Source organism: Garra rufa, chromosome 18 (assembly GCF_049309525.1).
Source record: "Garra rufa chromosome 18, GarRuf1.0, whole genome shotgun sequence".
Taxonomy (NCBI): Eukaryota; Metazoa; Chordata; class Actinopteri; order Cypriniformes; family Cyprinidae; genus Garra; species Garra rufa.
The window spans coordinates 21,817,606-21,836,762 of record NC_133378.1 but is presented as its reverse complement, the minus strand read 5'-3'; the positions used below and the strand labels follow the sequence as shown (position 1 = coordinate 21,836,762).

The 19,157-nt window shown below is 32.9% G+C and overlaps 1 protein-coding gene across 1 annotated transcript in view; it reads right to left on the bottom strand.

Annotated features, from left to right (window-relative positions):
* The window catches only part of LOC141290556 (ephrin type-B receptor 2-like), a 51,856-nt gene extending 42,093 nt beyond the window's left edge, over positions 1-9,763 (bottom strand). Inside the window, exon 1 of the mRNA XM_073822677.1 lies at positions 9,664-9,763. Coding sequence (XP_073678778.1) covers positions 9,664-9,763 — 100 coding nt within the window. The remainder of the gene's footprint in view (positions 1-9,663) is intronic.
* Positions 9,764-19,157: the final 9,394 nt, after the last annotated feature.

The following is a 19,157-nucleotide window of genomic DNA, read 5'->3' as shown; positions in this document are numbered from 1 at the left end:
AGTTGGTATATTAAATGCTCACATTCGTATGAACATATAATCACAATAATATAAACATACAAATAATCATCTAAACAAGCAGGAAAAAAAAAAAAAAGGAACAACAGACAAACAAATAAAAAAATAAAAAAATAAATAATAATAAAAAAATTTATCATCCAAAACCTGCATCCTTAAAGTATTCCAGAAATGGGCTCCAAGATTTTATAAAAAGATCTGGTTTCATTCGAACTCCAAATTTAATCTTTTCAAGTTTAAGGGAAAAAAGTAGGTCGAAGACCCATTGATGATAAGTTGGAGGAGATGGTTGCTTCCAATTAATAAGTATAAGCTGCCTAGCCAACAGTGTGCAAAGTGCAATATTATCCATTTCTAAAGCTGTAAGTTTCACATTGTCCGGAAGAACCCCAAATAGAGCAGTTAAAGGGTAGGGGTCTATTGCTGTATTAAAAATTTCTGAAAAACACTTGAAAATTCTACCCCAAAACGTCGATAACTTAGAACAAGCCCAAAAGGAATGAAACAGAGAGGCTGGCTCCACAACACAACGTGGACAAGTGGGGTCTAGATCAGGAAATATCCTGTTAAGTTGTACCCTAGACTAGGGCTGCAACTAACGACTATTTTAATAGTCGACTAGTCACCGACTATTGAAACGATTAGTCGACTAATCGGATAATTATTCAATTTTTCTCAAATTTAGCATGAGATTGCTTTAATTATGTGGAAAATTATAGTAAACACAAGAAAGAAGGGGGTACTTCAATAAAAAATGCATATTTTGCTGCTGATAGGCCAATTCATACTAAAAGTAAATAAAAATGCCCTGTCTAAAACCAATTAGGCACAGTGCTCGGTCAGTACAGACATAAATGCATAAATTAAGAAACTCTATAATTTTTTTAATGGACAGGCACATTTGTTTTATAAGAAAAAATAAATTAAAATCAAGTAAACATTTTCTTCCTGTAAACCATCAGCAGCAATAAAACAGTAAACAAAAATGTATATCCAAAACAAAACGTATTGGCTTCCATGTTATTTAAATCTTACCGAGGCCAGCCAAATTCCGTTTCATTCAACTGTCCGACGTGCTTTCTCTTTAAATGTTCGTGCATCACAGAGGTGCTGCCGTGATGCGCAAGGACTGCTTTACAAACCATGCAGGTAATATTTTAATTCGCCGTAGCAGGCTAAAATGCTCCCAAACTTTACTCCTGTTTCATACATACTCAGTCTGCAGTGCGTCTACAGTCCGTGTGCGTTACGTATGCGGTGCAGAAGAAGCACAGACTCGTTTTGCTTTCACACAGAACGCGTTTGCAGTCCGTACATTGTGAACGTTCTAATCCGTTAACATGGGTGTGGAAAAAAAAAACGCACTGCAGACGGAGTATGTGTGAAACGGGCGTGTTTTGGTACGCGCAGCTGCTGCGTTGGACGCCGCCATTTCTGTATGTTGTCGCTCAGCATAGAAGCTGCGTATGTGCGACTCTCGGCAGAAAGATGCCTCACTCGGTTGTCTGGCGACAACATCGACAATGAAATTCATTGTCGACTATTTCTATTATCGATTTTTGTCGACAACGTCGACGAATCGTTGCAGCCCTACCCTAGACCAGTGAATACGATGCACCACCTTAAATTGAATAAGCCTATGTCTAGAGCTAACTGAAGAAGAATGTATCCATTTTAAGACAGCATCCCAAATTTCATTTTCTAAGATGATATTTAAGTCCTCCTCCCAAAGAGATTTTAAAGACATGCTCGATGGGGTTTGTTTGTTATTTATTAAACTATAAATCTTTGATATGGCACCCCTCATTTTATTCTTTTTTTAGTTTATTTTAGTGCACAAAGGTAAATGAAAAGTGTTTCCTTAGCATCAAGCTAAATAAAATAAGTAAATTTTCTATTGTAATTTTGTTTAAATATAATTTTCTATTTTTGTTTAAGCATAATTTTATTTCAGTTTATTTTAGTACATCAACGTAAATGAAAGTAAATGAAAATGAATTTTTCCTTAGCAGCAAGGTAAAATAAAATAAGTTAAAGTTTTTTCATAATTTTGTTGCATTTTTGGCATTTTTATTATTTAAAAAAATGTATTATTTTATTTTATTTAAGTTTTAGTTTATTTTAGTACATCAAAGCAAATGACGATGTTTCCTTAGCACCAAGCTAAAATAAAATAAGTTACATTATAATATATAATAAGTTGTAATATATACAGGTATAAAAAAATATTTTATTTTAATTACCATTTATTTTATCTCAAATAACATTTTTTATGGTTTCATTCTAGTTAATTACATTATATAATACATAATTGTATATTACTAAATAATATATTATTATAATCTGGTGGGGAGTGACAAATTACATTTTACAACCTGAACTAAACTTGAAGATGTATATTCAAGTCATTGCATGTATGAAATGCACTTTTAATGTACTTTTGAACCAATTAATAGTACCTTAAAAACATATCATTAACATATCAAAAACTGGTAACACTCCACAATAAAGTGTCATTAACATTAGTTACTGTATTAACTAACATGATCGAACAATGAAGAATACATTTATTACACTATTTATTCATCTTTGTTGATGTTAGTTAATAAAAATACAAATAAATTGTTTGCTCATGTTAGTTCACAATGCACAAAACAAACACAACTTGAGATTTTAATGTGTTGGTAAAGGCTGAAATTAACATTAACTAAGAATATTAGATGCTGTAGAAGTATTGTTCAGTCTTAGTTTGTGTTATCAAATGTAGTTAACTAATGAACCTTATTGTAAATTGTTACCAAAAACTTTACCCATTTCCTGTAGTGATATACAGTATGGTATGGATTCACTAATACATCCTGTGAAAACTATAAATAGTGAATTTCTAACAGAACAAACAGCCACTAATGCACTGCTACTATAATTTATGGACACTACTTCCTCTACAAAAGCTGAGGGGGTCTGCTTTTCCCCGCACAGTCCTGTCATTATAGCTTGCAACATGATTGACAGAACAAAACAGAACAGGAGCTTAAGTGGCAGTCCAGCCATGTATTTTCTTCACATTACAGCTAATCATTTACTCTCTGCCCTTGGGCAAACGAAGAACCCAGCGAACAAAATTGAAACAGGATGGATTCATTAGATTAGTCAAAGCAGGGTGAGGGTCTAATTCACACACACACACACACACACACACACACACACACACACACACACACACACACACACATCCTCACTCACTTTGGGAAATATCCATGTCCTTATTCGCAGCCTAAGTCATGCATGTCTCGATGCTGTAAACAATTATTTCACTCCCAAGATCTGTATCTGCTCCGAGGTGTGATAAATGAGCTTTTACTCCACACATCCATCAGACAAACCAAACAAACAGAAATGGATGGTGTGTTTTCAGGGTATGGCTAAGCGTCATGTAGGCACTGTTTATACTGAATCACTACAAACTGATGGTTTATCATCTGAAAAGCATAATAGACAAAGCAAAACTTTCCATACAACAGAAATTTCCATAAAACTAATAACAAACATGATTTAATCACTACACTTATACAAATAAAAGTTCTTTTATATTTTCAAGAAGAACCTTTAATGTCCTCCATGGATGGCTTTTCATTGCACATTATTTAAGTGGGAAAATGTTCTTTACTTTACTTAGTTTCCTCAACTGAACTGTTCACTGAAAGCAGGGTTTGTACAAATATTGTAAAATTAAATTCCAGGATTTTTCAAGCACTGCTTTATTTGTTTTTCAAGGATTCCAATTAGAGACATATGTTTTCCACTGTTTAAGAAAAAAATATATCAGAAAAAAAGATTCTCAAAACCTTTCCGAAATCCTGATGTGAAAACAAATGATTCATGATATGTGCTCCGAAGTCTCGAATTGAATCAAACGATTTGTGATATGCCCCCAGAGGTCCCGATCTGAATTAAATGATTCACAATACGCCCTCGAAATCCAAATCTAAATCAAATGATTTGTGATACGCCCCCTGAGGTCCCGATCTGAATCAAATGATTTGTGATACGCCCCCTGAGGTCCTGATCTGAATCAAATTATTCGCGATACGTCCCCAAAATCCCAATCTAAATCAAATGATTTGTGATACGCCCCCTGAGGTCCTGATCTGAATCAAATGATTCACGATACTCCCCCCAAAATCCCAATCTAAATCAAATGATTCGCAAAACGCCCTCCAAAGTCCCGATCTGTTTTCCACTGTTTAAGAAAAAAATATCAGAAAAAAAATTCTCAAAACCTTTTCGAAATCCTGATGTGAAAACAAATGATTCATGATTTGTGCTCTGAAGTCAAGAAATTAATCAAATGATTTGTGATATGCCCCCTGAGGTCCCAATCTGAATCAAATGATTCACGATACGCCCCCCAAAATCCCAATCTAAATCAAATGATTTGTGATATGCCCCGAGGCCCCGATCTGAATCAAATGGTTTGCAAAACGCCCCCCCCCCCCCCCCGAAATCCCAGTCTAAATCAAGTGATTTGTGATACGCCCCCTGAAGTCCCAATCTGAATCAAATGATTCGCAATACGCCCACTGAGGTCCTGATCTGAATCAAATGATTCACGATACGCCCCCGAAATCCCAATCTAAATCAAATGATTTGTTATATGCCCCCCGAAATCCCAATCTAAATCAAATGATTTGCGATACGCCCCCTGAGGTCCCGATCTGAATCAAATGATTCCCAAAACGCCCCCGAAATCCCAATCTGAGTCAAATGTGTTGCGATACGCCCCCGAAATCTCAATCTAAATCAAATGATTTGTGATACGACCCCTGAGATCCCGATGTGAATCAAATGATTCACGATACGCCCCTGAAATCCCAATCTAAATCAAATGATTTGCGATACGCCCCCTGAGGTCCCGATCTGAATCAAATGATTCCCAAAACGCCCCCGAAATCCCAATCTGAGTCAAATGTGTTGCGATACGCCCCCGAAATCCCAATCTAAATCAAATGATTTGTGATACGACCCCTGAGATCCTGATGTGAATCAAATGATTCACGATACGCCCCTGAAATCCCAATCTAAATCAAATGATTTGCGATACGCCCCGAGGTCCCGATCTGAATCAAATGATTCCCAAAACGCCCCCGAAATCCCAATCTGAGTCAAATGTGTTGCGATACGCCCCCGAAATCCCAATCTAAATCAAATGATTTGTGATACGACCCCTGAGATCCTGATGTGAATCAAATGATTTGTTATATGCCCCCCGAAATCCCAATCTAAATCAAATGATTTGCGATACGCCCCCTGAGGTCCCGATCTGAATCAAATGATTCCCAAAACGCCCCCGAAATCCCAATCTGAGTCAAATGTGTTGCGATACGCCCCCGAAATCTCAATCTAAATCAAATGATTTGTGATACGACCCCTGAGATCCTGATGTGAATCAAATGATTCCCAAAACGCCCCCGAAATCTCAATCTAAATCAAATGATTTGTGATACGACCCCTGAGATCCCGATCTGAATCAAATGATTCCCAAAACGCCCCCGAAATCCCAATCTGAGTCAAATGTGTTGCGATACGCCCCCGAAATCCCAATCTAAATCAAATGATTTGTGATACGACCCCTGAGATCCTGATGTGAATCAAATGATTCACGATACGCCCCTGAAATCCCAATCTAAATCAAATGATTTGCGATACGCCCCGAGGTCCCGATCTGAATCAAATGATTCCCAAAACGCCCCCGAAATCCCAATCTGAGTCAAATGTGTTGCGATACGCCCCCGAAATCCCAATCTAAATCAAATGATTTGTGATACGACCCCTGAGATCCTGATGTGAATCAAATGATTCACGATACGCCCCTGAAATCCCAATCTAAATCAAATGATTTGCGATACGCCCCGAGGTCCCGATCTGAATCAAATGATTCCCAAAACGCCCCCGAAATCCCAATCTGAGTCAAATGATTCACGATACGCCCCTGAAATCCCAATCTAAATCAAATGATTTGCAATACGCCCCCTGAGGTCCCGATCTGAATCAAATGATTCGCAAAACGCCCTCCAAAGTCCCGATCTGAATCAAATGATTCGTGATACGCCCCCGAAATCCCACTCTAAATCAAAAGATTCGCAAAACGCCCTCCAAAGTCCCGATCTGAATCAAATGATTCACAATAAGGTAATTTTTTAATCTAAGTCAAATGATTTGCAAACCAGCTCCGAAGTCCCGATCTAAATCAAATTATTCACAAAACGCAATTTGAGGTCCCAATCTGAATGAAATGTTTTGCAATACGCCCTCCAAAGTCCCGATCTAAATCAAATGATTCGCGATACATGATTTGAAGTCCCCATCTAAAGTAAATGATTTGTGATACGCCCCCTGAGGTCCCGATCTGAATCAAATGATTCATGATACGCCCTCCGAAATCCCAATCTAAATTAAATGATTTGTGATATGCCCCCTGAAGTCCCGATCTGAATCAAATGATTCCCAAAACGCCCCCGAAATCCCAATCTGAGTCAAATGTGTTGCGATACGCCCCCGAAATCTCAATCTAAATCAAATGATTTGTGATACGACCCCTGAGATCCCGATGTGAATCAAATGATTCACGATACGCCCCTGAAATCCCAATCTAAATCAAATGATTTGCGATACGCCCCCTGAGGTCCCGATCTGAATCAAATGATTCCCAAAACGCCCCCGAAATCCCAATCTGAGTCAAATGTGTTGCGATACGCCCCCGAAATCCCAATCTAAATCAAATGATTTGTGATACGACCCCTGAGATCCTGATGTGAATCAAATGATTCACGATACGCCCCTGAAATCCCAATCTAAATCAAATGATTTGCGATACGCCCCGAGGTCCCGATCTGAATCAAATGATTCCCAAAACGCCCCCGAAATCCCAATCTGAGTCAAATGTGTTGCGATACGCCCCCGAAATCCCAATCTAAATCAAATGATTTGTGATACGACCCCTGAGATCCTGATGTGAATCAAATGATTTGTTATATGCCCCCCGAAATCCCAATCTAAATCAAATGATTTGCGATACGCCCCCTGAGGTCCCGATCTGAATCAAATGATTCCCAAAACGCCCCCGAAATCCCAATCTGAGTCAAATGTGTTGCGATACGCCCCCGAAATCTCAATCTAAATCAAATGATTTGTGATACGACCCCTGAGATCCTGATGTGAATCAAATGATTCCCAAAACGCCCCCGAAATCTCAATCTAAATCAAATGATTTGTGATACGACCCCTGAGATCCCGATCTGAATCAAATGATTCCCAAAACGCCCCCGAAATCCCAATCTGAGTCAAATGTGTTGCGATACGCCCCCGAAATCCCAATCTAAATCAAATGATTTGTGATACGACCCCTGAGATCCTGATGTGAATCAAATGATTCACGATACGCCCCTGAAATCCCAATCTAAATCAAATGATTTGCGATACGCCCCGAGGTCCCGATCTGAATCAAATGATTCCCAAAACGCCCCCGAAATCCCAATCTGAGTCAAATGTGTTGCGATACGCCCCCGAAATCCCAATCTAAATCAAATGATTTGTGATACGACCCCTGAGATCCTGATGTGAATCAAATGATTCACGATACGCCCCTGAAATCCCAATCTAAATCAAATGATTTGCGATACGCCCCGAGGTCCCGATCTGAATCAAATGATTCCCAAAACGCCCCCGAAATCCCAATCTGAGTCAAATGTGTTGCGATACGCCCCCGAAATCCCAATCTAAATCAAATGATTTGTGATACGACCCCTGAGATCCTGATGTGAATCAAATGATTCACGATACGCCCCTGAAATCCCAATCTAAATCAAATGATTTGCAATACGCCCCCTGAGGTCCCGATCTGAATCAAATGATTCGCAAAACGCCCTCCAAAGTCCCGATCTGAATCAAATGATTCGTGATACGCCCCCGAAATCCCACTCTAAATCAAAAGATTCGCAAAACGCCCTCCAAAGTCCCGATCTGAATCAAATGATTCACAATAAGGTAATTTTTTAATCTAAGTCAAATGATTTGCAAACCAGCTCCGAAGTCCCGATCTAAATCAAATTATTCACAAAACGCAATTTGAGGTCCCAATCTGAATGAAATGTTTTGCAATACGCCCTCCAAAGTCCCGATCTAAATCAAATGATTCGCGATACATGATTTGAAGTCCCCATCTAAAGTAAATGATTTGTGATACGCCCCCTGAGGTCCCGATCTGAATCAAATGATTCATGATACGCCCTCCGAAATCCCAATCTAAATTAAATGATTTGTGATATGCCCCCTGAAGTCCCGATCTGAATCAAATGATTTGCAATATGCAACGTTCCAATCTAAGTCAAATGATTTGCGAACCAGCTCCAAAGTCCCAATCTAAATCAAAGGATTCGCAATACTTTAAGCACCTTGTACGAAACCTGTGAAAGGTTCTTTGAGGAGCCCAAATGGTTCTTCAATGGCATCACAAACCCTTTTTTGGAACATTTATTTGTAAGAGTGAATAATAAGAGTGATTAAGAACAAGATGACAATATTATTGATAAATTTATATTTACAAAAAGTGTAACTATTGTAATGTTTCTCCTCCCATGTCTTGCAGCAACAGGTCCACCACAAAAACAAGGACTTCTAGAAGCACATTGACTGAGAATCTAATGACTTCTAATGAGAATCTAAATGATTTAAAAGACATCTGCAGTCAGAATTCTGCTTGTGTTTTTCTTTGTGGAGTTAAAAAAGAAAAAAATGAAAGTCCTTGTAGTTTTCCTGAAGATCTCAGGTGGTGATGAGGTGCTGATGCAAATCTCCAGGCAGAGATTTGAGACAATGGCCCACGTGTACAGAAAGACTGGAGCTTGACAGATAAAATGTACTATGGAAAGGACTAGATATTTTTAGTTATAATACCACTCTATGGCTTTCAAAACCTAGCTAGACAGCATTCTGGGCATTATTATGCTTCTATTTGCATTCTTACTAGTCTAGTTACTAGACAACTCACTAGGTTTAAGACTATATGCTCTCAAACATTACTAAAGGTCTTTCTGTGAGACAGACTGAGAGACTTGATAACACTGCTTAAAGAGACATCATTTACACCCTTGTGCTGTTCCAAATCTGACTTTCTTTCTTTTGTGAAGCACAAAAGGAGATGTAAGGCAGAATGAGCCTCAGCCACCATTTACTTAGATAAAAGTGAATGGAATAGACTGCCTAACATCTTCTTTTGTGTTACACAGAAAGTCGTGCAGGTCTGAGGGTGAGTAAATGATAAAAGAATATTTTTTTTAGTGAAGAATTCCTTTAATTTTTGTTCTGATTGAACAGTTTGTAAATGGAGAATAACAGTTGACCAGAGGAAAGCCATTTCAACTCATTTATACCCACAGACAGTTGCAGTGCACCTGTTTTCGGAGCACTTTAATGGAAACGGACGCCTTTAACTTGAGATAATATAACATGACTGTAAAACAACTAGTATTCGCGGTTTTATTCAAAGAAGCATCATCTTCATTTGGTTAATCTCATCAGCATCATGTAGCGTAAAAAAGTAACAGACATTTGAAAGCACGCACGCTTGACAGAGACACATGCTCTTACCTTCAACAGCCCACACAATCCGTATTATCCATAACAAACGAATTATATCCATAATTGCCGTGAATTTGGGCATTTGACTGTAAAGACCTAGAATATTCATTGAAAACTTGTCCGGCAGGCCATCTGTGAACACACTATGATCACAAGCACTCGAATAAACCCCATCGGACTGGAAGAACTAAAGCAAGTTTGGACGAAACCAATGAAACGCAGACGAGGGGGCGGGAATGAGTGTATGACAAGAGTGATGCTCAATACCCTGATAATCACTAGTGTCTGCAAGATGATAACAGTAAGAATTATATTATATTATATTATATTATATTATATTATATTATATTATATTATATTATATTATATTATATTATATTATATTATATTATATATGAAAATATATTATATAAATTTTTAAATGTATTAATTTAATTTAATTATTTTTTATTATTAAAATTACTCTTATATATTATTATTATTTACAGAATTTTTTTAAATGTACTAATTTACTTTCATTTAAAAAAATAAAATAATAATTAGTTGAATACTATTATTAGTAATAATTATGAATATTAATAAGGTAAAAACATTACATTATATTAAAAATAAATGAAATTATATTAATTAAATTATATTTTAAATGCATTAATTTCATTTCATTTCAAATGTTTAATATTAATAAGTTAAATACTATTATATTTTAATATATTATATTATATATGAAAATATATTATATTAATTTTTAAATGTATTAATTCAATTTCATTATTTTTTAGTATTAAAATTACTCTTATATATTATTATTATTTACAGAATTTTTTAAAATGTACTAATTTAGTTTCATTTAAAAAATAAAATAATAATAAGTTGAATACTATTATTAGTAATAATTATGAATATTAATAAGGTAAAACATTATATTATATTAAAAATAAATTAAATTATATTAATTAAATTATATTTTAAATGCATTAATTTCATTTCATTTCAAATGTTTAATATTAATAAGTTAAATACTATTATATTGTAATATATTATATTATATTATATATGAAAATATATTATATTAATTTTTAAATGTATTAATTCAATTTCATTATTTTTTATTATTAAAATTAATCTTATATATTATTATTATTTACAGAATTTTTAAAAATGTACTAATTTAGTTTCATTTAAAAAAATAAAATAATAATAAGTTGAATACTATTATTAGTAATAATTATGAATATTAATAAGGTAAAAACATTATATTATATTAAAAATAAATTAAATTATATTAATTAAATTATATTTTAAATGCATTAATTTCATTTCATTTCAAATGTTTAATATTAATAAGTTAAATACTATTATATTTTAATATATTATATTATATTATATATGAAAATATGTTATATTAATTTTTAAATGTATTAATTCAATTTAATTATTTTTTATTATTAAAATTACTCTTATATATTATTATTATGTACATAATTTTTTTAAATTTACTAATTTAGTTTCATTTAAAAAAATAAAAAAATAATAAGTTAAATACTATTATTAGTAATAATTATGAGTATTAATAAGGTAAAAACATTATATTATATTAAAAATAGATAAAATTATATTAATTAAATTATATTTTAAATGCATTAATTTCATTTCATTTCAAATGTTTAATATTAATAAGTTAAATACTATTATATTTTAATATATTATATTATATTATATTTTGAATATATTAATATCATTTCATTTAAATACTTTTTAATATCATTTTAATATTAAAAATACTATTATATTATATTATCTAAATTATATTTTAAATGTATTAATTTTATTTTATTTAAAAGTATTTATATTAATAAGTTAAATACTATTATATTATATTGTATTAATATTATTAATATTATATTAAAATAAATTATTATCTAAATTATATTTTAAATGTATTAATTTAATTTTATTTACAATTTTAATATTAATAAGTTAAATACTGTTATATTCAAAACTACGAATATTAATAAGTTAAAAACATTATATTAAAGTAAAATGATTATCTAAATTATATTTTAAATGCATTAATTTATTTTCATTTAAAAAAATTATATTAATAAGTTGAATACAATATATTATATTATATTAATTTGTAAATTATATTTTAAATGTATTCATTAATTTAAACGTATTTAATTTCATTTAAAATATTATTTAAATAGTATTTTAAATGTTTTCATTTAATTTTATTTAAAATTATTAATATTAATAGTTAAATACCATTATATATTATATTATATTATATTATAAGCTAGATTATATTTTAAATGTTTTCATTTAATTTCAATTAAATTATTAATATTGATCATTTAAATACCATTATATATTATATAATGTTATATTATTATATTATATTATATTACGTTATATTATATTATATTATATTATGTAAGTTTGATGTATTTTATGTATTAATGTATTAATTTACTTTAAAAATATTAATATTAATAAAACAAATAATACAGAAAATAAAATGTTACACAATTTTTAAAACTGGGAAAAAAATATCAGATTTTTTTTTAATGCTGTTAGCTTACTAAGATCTAAACCATATTTTTTTAATTAAAATTTATTTTTATGGATTTTTTTCCCCTATGTGTTAGCAACTGGCAGGAGGATAATATCTAAACCGTTAGTCATTAAACAATGATTAAATGACTAATAACTAACAAATAACAGGCAGTCACACAAAACACACTAAATCAAAGAAATAATTACTTATTTCGAAATGTTAAATTAATAGCATTCTTCTTTTGGATACACAAGCCAAGTAAATTTTCTGGAATTCATTTGGTTGATCAATGACAGTATAAACTCATATTACACCAACAGTGCCCCCTGGAGTTTGCGTGAAAAATATGCCGTCTAGGCGCGGGGGGGGGGGGGGGGGGGGGTTGAGTGAGTGAACTAATTGATAGAGTAATGCATGTGATCGTCTATCAAATAGTTCTCTAATCCCTTGAGTCACTTGCAATTTTATGGTTTTGAAGATTACGAAGCTGACAGATCACACAAGGGGCTGGTGTGAAGAAGACAAATGGCCTCGTTTCTCAACGCCGCCGCTCGTGATCTTTGACTCCCATGTGAGAACCTCTATTAGTACTTCAGCCCTCATACATGGATTATTAGACTCCCAGTCACTTAACCTAGTGCAATATTTAAGTTATTAGCATAGTTACAGTCAGGGCCGGCCCTAGGATTTTGGTGGCCCTAAGCAAGATTTTGTGTGTGGCCCCAAAACACTCACAGGGCAACCACCAAATAACACCACTGCTCGTAACTGAATGAACACACATGCACTTGAATTAACAACAACTATATTACTTTATTTTAAAACAATGTCTCATTATATTAAAATATATATCAAATTTTGAAAGCACTGCAAATAATAAGAAATAGTCAAAATCAACAAAATCACAAAATCAACATATTTAAACTATAAAAGCAAATAACTTGCATGTAACAAAGCTTTTAAGTAAAAACAATGACAAATGAACACCAATAAAAACTAAAATATTTTGACAAATAGCAATGATTAATAAGTGGAAAATATTCAAAATGATAAATAATAAAGTCAACAAATTTACACTATAAAAGCAATGAACTTGCATATAACAAGGTCTATAAATAAAGGCAATGACAAATGAACACCCATTAAACCTAAAATACTCTGACAAACAGAAATGAAAACTTAAATAAACATGAACCATAAGCAAAATATTCAAAATATAGTTAAATAGTGAAAAGTGTTAACTATTGTACAAAATAACAGCTAGAGGCTACTGTAAACACTATACAGTAGTTATTTATCTATTCACCACCATCCCACATCAGTGAGTCCTCAAAATTTTTGCCTCCTTGCTTTTCTTGAAGCAAAATCATCAATGACATCATCAAAAGACACCTGTCTGCCAACCTCATGGTTTATGCAAGGTCAATTTAGTTTGAGACAAAATATTAATTGCTTCAGTCTATTAAAAAGTGTTTAATTCATTTGAATGAATTATTAATAATTTAATACATAATATTTAAAAAAAGAATACACCAACTTTTTATATTAAATTTATGAAAAAGTGGTTTGAATGAAAAAATGATTTGCTCACAAAAACAACTGGATGAACCTGCGTTTTTGAATCAATCTCTAGTAGTCAATGACTAATACATTTTTTAACAGTTGTTTCCATCTAGTGGTGAAACAAAGCAATCGACACAAACATTACTTGAAGCGCCAATTACTTTCAAAAATTGACGTGCTCTGTTTTGATATCTCTACCATAGACATCACATCAGTGTTTATATCCAAACTATGACCATTAATCAGAATATTGCTGTGATAATATTAACGACTGGGTATTTGAAAAGACTGTTTGTGAAGCTGTTTTGCAAAAAAGCTTTTTTTTTTTTTTTTATACATAAACATGACCGCTATCTGTCAGCGGCAGTCCAAATATAGATTTGAATGTTCCGGTAAGTCTTTTCAAAGGTTTAACAGACATGAGGAATCGTTGTCATTTACAAATGATCGCGTGGGTTTTTTAATTTTTTAATCTCTATCATTATTATTTATTTATTTTTAGATTTTTGGTCGGTGTTGAATCTGTGGCGGTAGGAATTTAATCTGTGGCGCACCGCCACAGATTCGTCTATTTGTGGGAAACACTCTGTGTTGCAATGTGTCGGATACGACATGAAAGTGCTCTCATTATGCTATTTTTTTAGAATAACTCACTGCAACGTTGTGTGCCGTTTTTCTTGTTAGCACGCAGCATGCTAGCAAGAAAAACGGCGGATTATTTAATCTGAGTGAAATGAAATGGACCAGTCACATTATAACATACCTTTATCTTGTGATCTTCTTTCCGTTTCAATTTTTCTTTTTTTTCGTCCTTCGGCACCACTCGGGAATTTTCTTTTAGGAGCCATATCTTGTGTTGTTAATTTGCGAAATAACGAAATGCCGCGGTTACTGACCGCTGCGCCGGCTGCGTTGTTGCCATGGTTACGCGCGGAGGAGGGAGCGCCGGAGCGGTCACAAACTTACTTATTTACTTTACTAGTTTTTTTTTCACCCCTGTACTGATACGTCTGTTTAAACTGATATATTTCCGCGATTGTAGTATATATTAAAATAAAGAGAAGGTCAAAAATCCAGTCACACACTGATCGTGTGGCCCCCCTCTAGTGGTTGTGGCCCTAAACAACCGCATAGACCGTTTATGCCAGCGGCCGGCCCTGGTTACAGTCAAAAATAATTTAGTACATCAAAAACACCTTTGCAGGAAGAGTGAATAAAATGAACACAGATTGTAAATCACTGACACGGAAGTCATCTGTTTGTACCTAAAACCACACAACTGAAGAGGAAATTCATAATGACTCATTAAAAATAGAGCATGATTATACACATTTCTGTGAAATTGCGAACAGCACACAACAGAGCTCTTAGCGAGAGAAAGACCACAGGAACGAGAGAGTCGGAGAGTTGGGGAAAGAGAGAGAGAGGGCGAGAGAGGGAGGAAATAGAGCAGAAGAATATGGAACTGACATAAAGGAATCTAGGATAATTCAGCCTCAAGATGAGTGAGGACTGCAAAACGGCAGACTAGAGAATCCAGGGGTCGTTTCCATGGAAACCTTTGCCCAGGGAGATTGGCGACCCTCCTGTCTACTAATGCTAGCAGAGCGCAGATTGTAGGTCACATATGGCACCAACAACCCAATCAGGTCTAATCTGTCTTGACTTGTGGGTCATGAATTGAACCATGAAACTGGTTTTTACTCTGGCTCATATCACTGACTGTTATATGGATCATTTTATTAATACAAGAGCGTGAGGCACTGTTAAACTGATTGATTATACTACAATTTTAAACTGTGTGTGGGTGTGTTTTTAATGAGAGAACAAAAGGTCCTCATTTAAACTAACAGAAGATATACAGGGGAGCTGTGACATTATACAGTTATACATTTTAATACTGAGAAATAGCTTATTTTAAGTCTTGAATGGTGACTAAAATGCTTCATTTTGCTTAATTATTTGAATTAATTTCATTTCACTGGGCTTTATGGAAATTTTTACTGTTTTTTTCTCTTTTTTTGTCACTTGGAAACATGCCTACAGTGTTTTCTCTTTACTTCCACTCATCTGTGTAAGTGGTTATTTTGGAAAGTGACCATGTGTCTGTCAGGCTCCAGTGTTCAGTCATAGCATGACAGCGATGGAGATGAGCCAGTTTGCTAATAGCTGAACACTTCCATAATGAATTTTGATTAAATAATATTTATTGTGTTTATTAATGCTATATATGTCAGTATTTTGTCCTGTCCTGTTCTGTTTCCCTAGTGTTTTTCCCCCTATGTTTCCTTATGATAATGGTTTAGTCCTGTGTTCCCCCCTTTTGGTTTTGTATTAGTTGGTTCAGTCTTGCCCATATTTGTATTTCCCCCTCATCATCTCGTTATCTTGTTTGTTACCACGCCCCTGTTTCTGTGTATTTAAGTCTGTGTCTAATCACTCCCTGCTGTCCGTTGTTAACGTTACACGTTCTCGTTTGATGCTCCTGGTGTTAGTTAGTTAGTTAGTTAGTTAGTTAGTTAGTTAGTTAGTTAGTTAGTTAGTTAGTTAGTTAGTTAGTTAGTTAGTTAGTTAGTTAGTTAGTTAGTTATCATATTCAGTGTTTTATTTAATAAATTTCATTATATTCATGTACTCCGGTTCTCCTCCATCTCCATTCCTCAACCAGCCAGATTGTGACAATATAAAACCTTTTGGGGTTTTTTTGGTTGGTTGGTTTTGTAAAAAATAAAATGTTTAATAAATACTCTCATAATTTTTTTTTTTTTTTTTGTTAAAACAATAAATACATAAATAAAATAATACATTGTATTGTATTTATTTATGCTATATAAAAGCATTTGTAAAAAAACAAAACAAAAAAATAAATAATAATAATAAATCAAATGTTAAATAAATACACCCATAAAGAATTTTGATAAAACAATAAATAGATAAATAAAACAATTTGTATTTATTAATGCTGTATAAAATCATGTTTTGTAAAAAAAAAAAAAAAAAAAAAAAAAAAAAACTCATATAAAGAATTTGGCTAAAACAATAAATAAAAAAATATTTATTGCATTTATTTATGCTATATAAAAGCACTTTTTTTGCACAAAATAAAATGTTTATTAAATACTCACATAATATTGTATTTATTTCTGCTATTTAGAAACATTTTTGTAAAAAAAAAAGTATAATAAAATAAAATGTTTTAAAAATTGTATTTATTTATACTATATAAAAGCATTTTTTGTAAAAAAAAAGTTTAATAAATACTTCCATAAAAAATTGTGCTAAAACAATAAAATAATAAATAAATTTTTTAATAAATACATATGTTAATGTATTTTAAAATATATTTCTATAACTATATATATATAATTTAGATAAATTCATATTCCTATATTCTACAATGTTTAGAATAAAATATTTTGCAATATTTATGTAATAATATTTACATAAAAGTACATGTAGTATAATAAATATATTTGTATTATATATTAGCATGTATTTTATAAATATATACAATTTTATTTAATATATTAGTTTAAAATACATACAAATGTATCAATACAAATTATATATATATATATATATATATATATATATGGTGTGTGTGTGTGTGTTTAAAAAATATATACATATAAAATATATACAGTCGTATTCATGTTTATTTTACAATATTTAGCATCAAATACATTTAAATACTTAAAATGTAATAATATTTACTTTTATATACACACACACACACACACACACACACACACATTTTTTATAAATATGCACACATGTATTTTATACATAAAACACATACACATACAAGAATACAAATAAAGAATACAATTTTCAACATATTTATTTGATTAAAAAATGATATTATTAATACAATATTTAATAATAAAATAAAACAATAAAATAATAATAAAAATTTTTAATACTACCTTTGCAAATGTAAAGTTCTGCATGATCAATACAATCACATTATTGTTTGTATCAGTGATTCGGCACTAAAGTCTGAAACTAAACAAGCTCAAAGAAGGTCAGCGACCCTTAAACAGGGTCAGTGCGCCTTGCTCCGAACTCTCCCGTGAGAGCACAGACCTACAAAATCCTCTCTTTTGTGAGTGCAGAAACAAACATGACACCCCACCGTGCCATTTTGATGGCTTCTGATAGTAACACGCACTGATACAGGTCTGGCTTTCTAATCCTGCTGCTCTAAATTGGAAAAATTGACCTTGCTCACAGAGGTGACTCAGATTTGCTCTCTTTGACATTTCCAGGACTTAGCAGAGTTTTCTGTTAAGATGAACAAGGCCTGGAGGACGAGCGAATATTTCATGAGTAATTTAATATCTGGAGCATGCACACAGTCCTCTGTGAATTGGGCTCTGAAAATAGTAGGACGCTATCAGTTGACAGTCAGCACCCCAAGTTTTCAGTATTGGGGAAAGTCAGCAAGGTATGGGCTCAAAGAATGTGAAAGTAAATGCAACTTAATTTTTAAGTTGCTTAATTTTTGTGACTGTTATAGCGCCACCTGTTGTCTGTTCTATCTAAAACTTTGCATGCTTGTTTAGAATCACATCTGGCATGTTGTCACTTGCCAGATTTGTTTTGTTTTGTGAAGTTTTGAGTTTTCGTTTAGGCTTTATAGGCTTTTGTGTATATTTGGACCATCCCTTTTCTAAATGACCCCATTATAGTTTCCCAAATGGTAAATTTCAACAATTATTGTTGATAATTATTGACCTAGAGAGACCAGCGAATTGTACAGTAGTGTTTTTTTTTTTCAGATTAAGCAAAGAACCTAGGACTAGTTTGCAAAAGTTTTTTTGTTAACATTTTGTTAAAGGGATAGTTCACCCAAAAATGGAAATTTTATGTTTATCTGCTTACCCCCAGGACATCCAAGATGTAGGTGACAAACGAAATTTTTTTTAACTCAAACCGTTGCAGTCTGTCAGTCATATAATGGCAGTCAATGGGCTCCACGGCTTTGAGAGTAAAAAAACATACACAGACAAAACCAAATTAAACCCTGCGGCTCGTGACGATACATTGAGGTCTTAAGACACAAAACAATCGGTCTGTGCAAGAAACTGAACAGTATTTATATAATTTTTTTACCTCTGATCCACCACAATGTCCAACTGTCCTGAGCGCATTTACAACAGTCGGCGCATGATGCGTCAATGTGCCCTGGCATAGTGCGATTTGTCGCGTGTATACGTCACTCATTATTTACACAGAGATATTGTTGGTACGACGGCTACTCATAATGGTAATTACTTGTGCTTATCCTGATTGTTGCAACCGATTAAAAACTAAAAGTTTTGCTTGCATGAACTCCCAACATTTGATCTGACTGGAGTTATGGTTGCTTGCTCTTAATCAT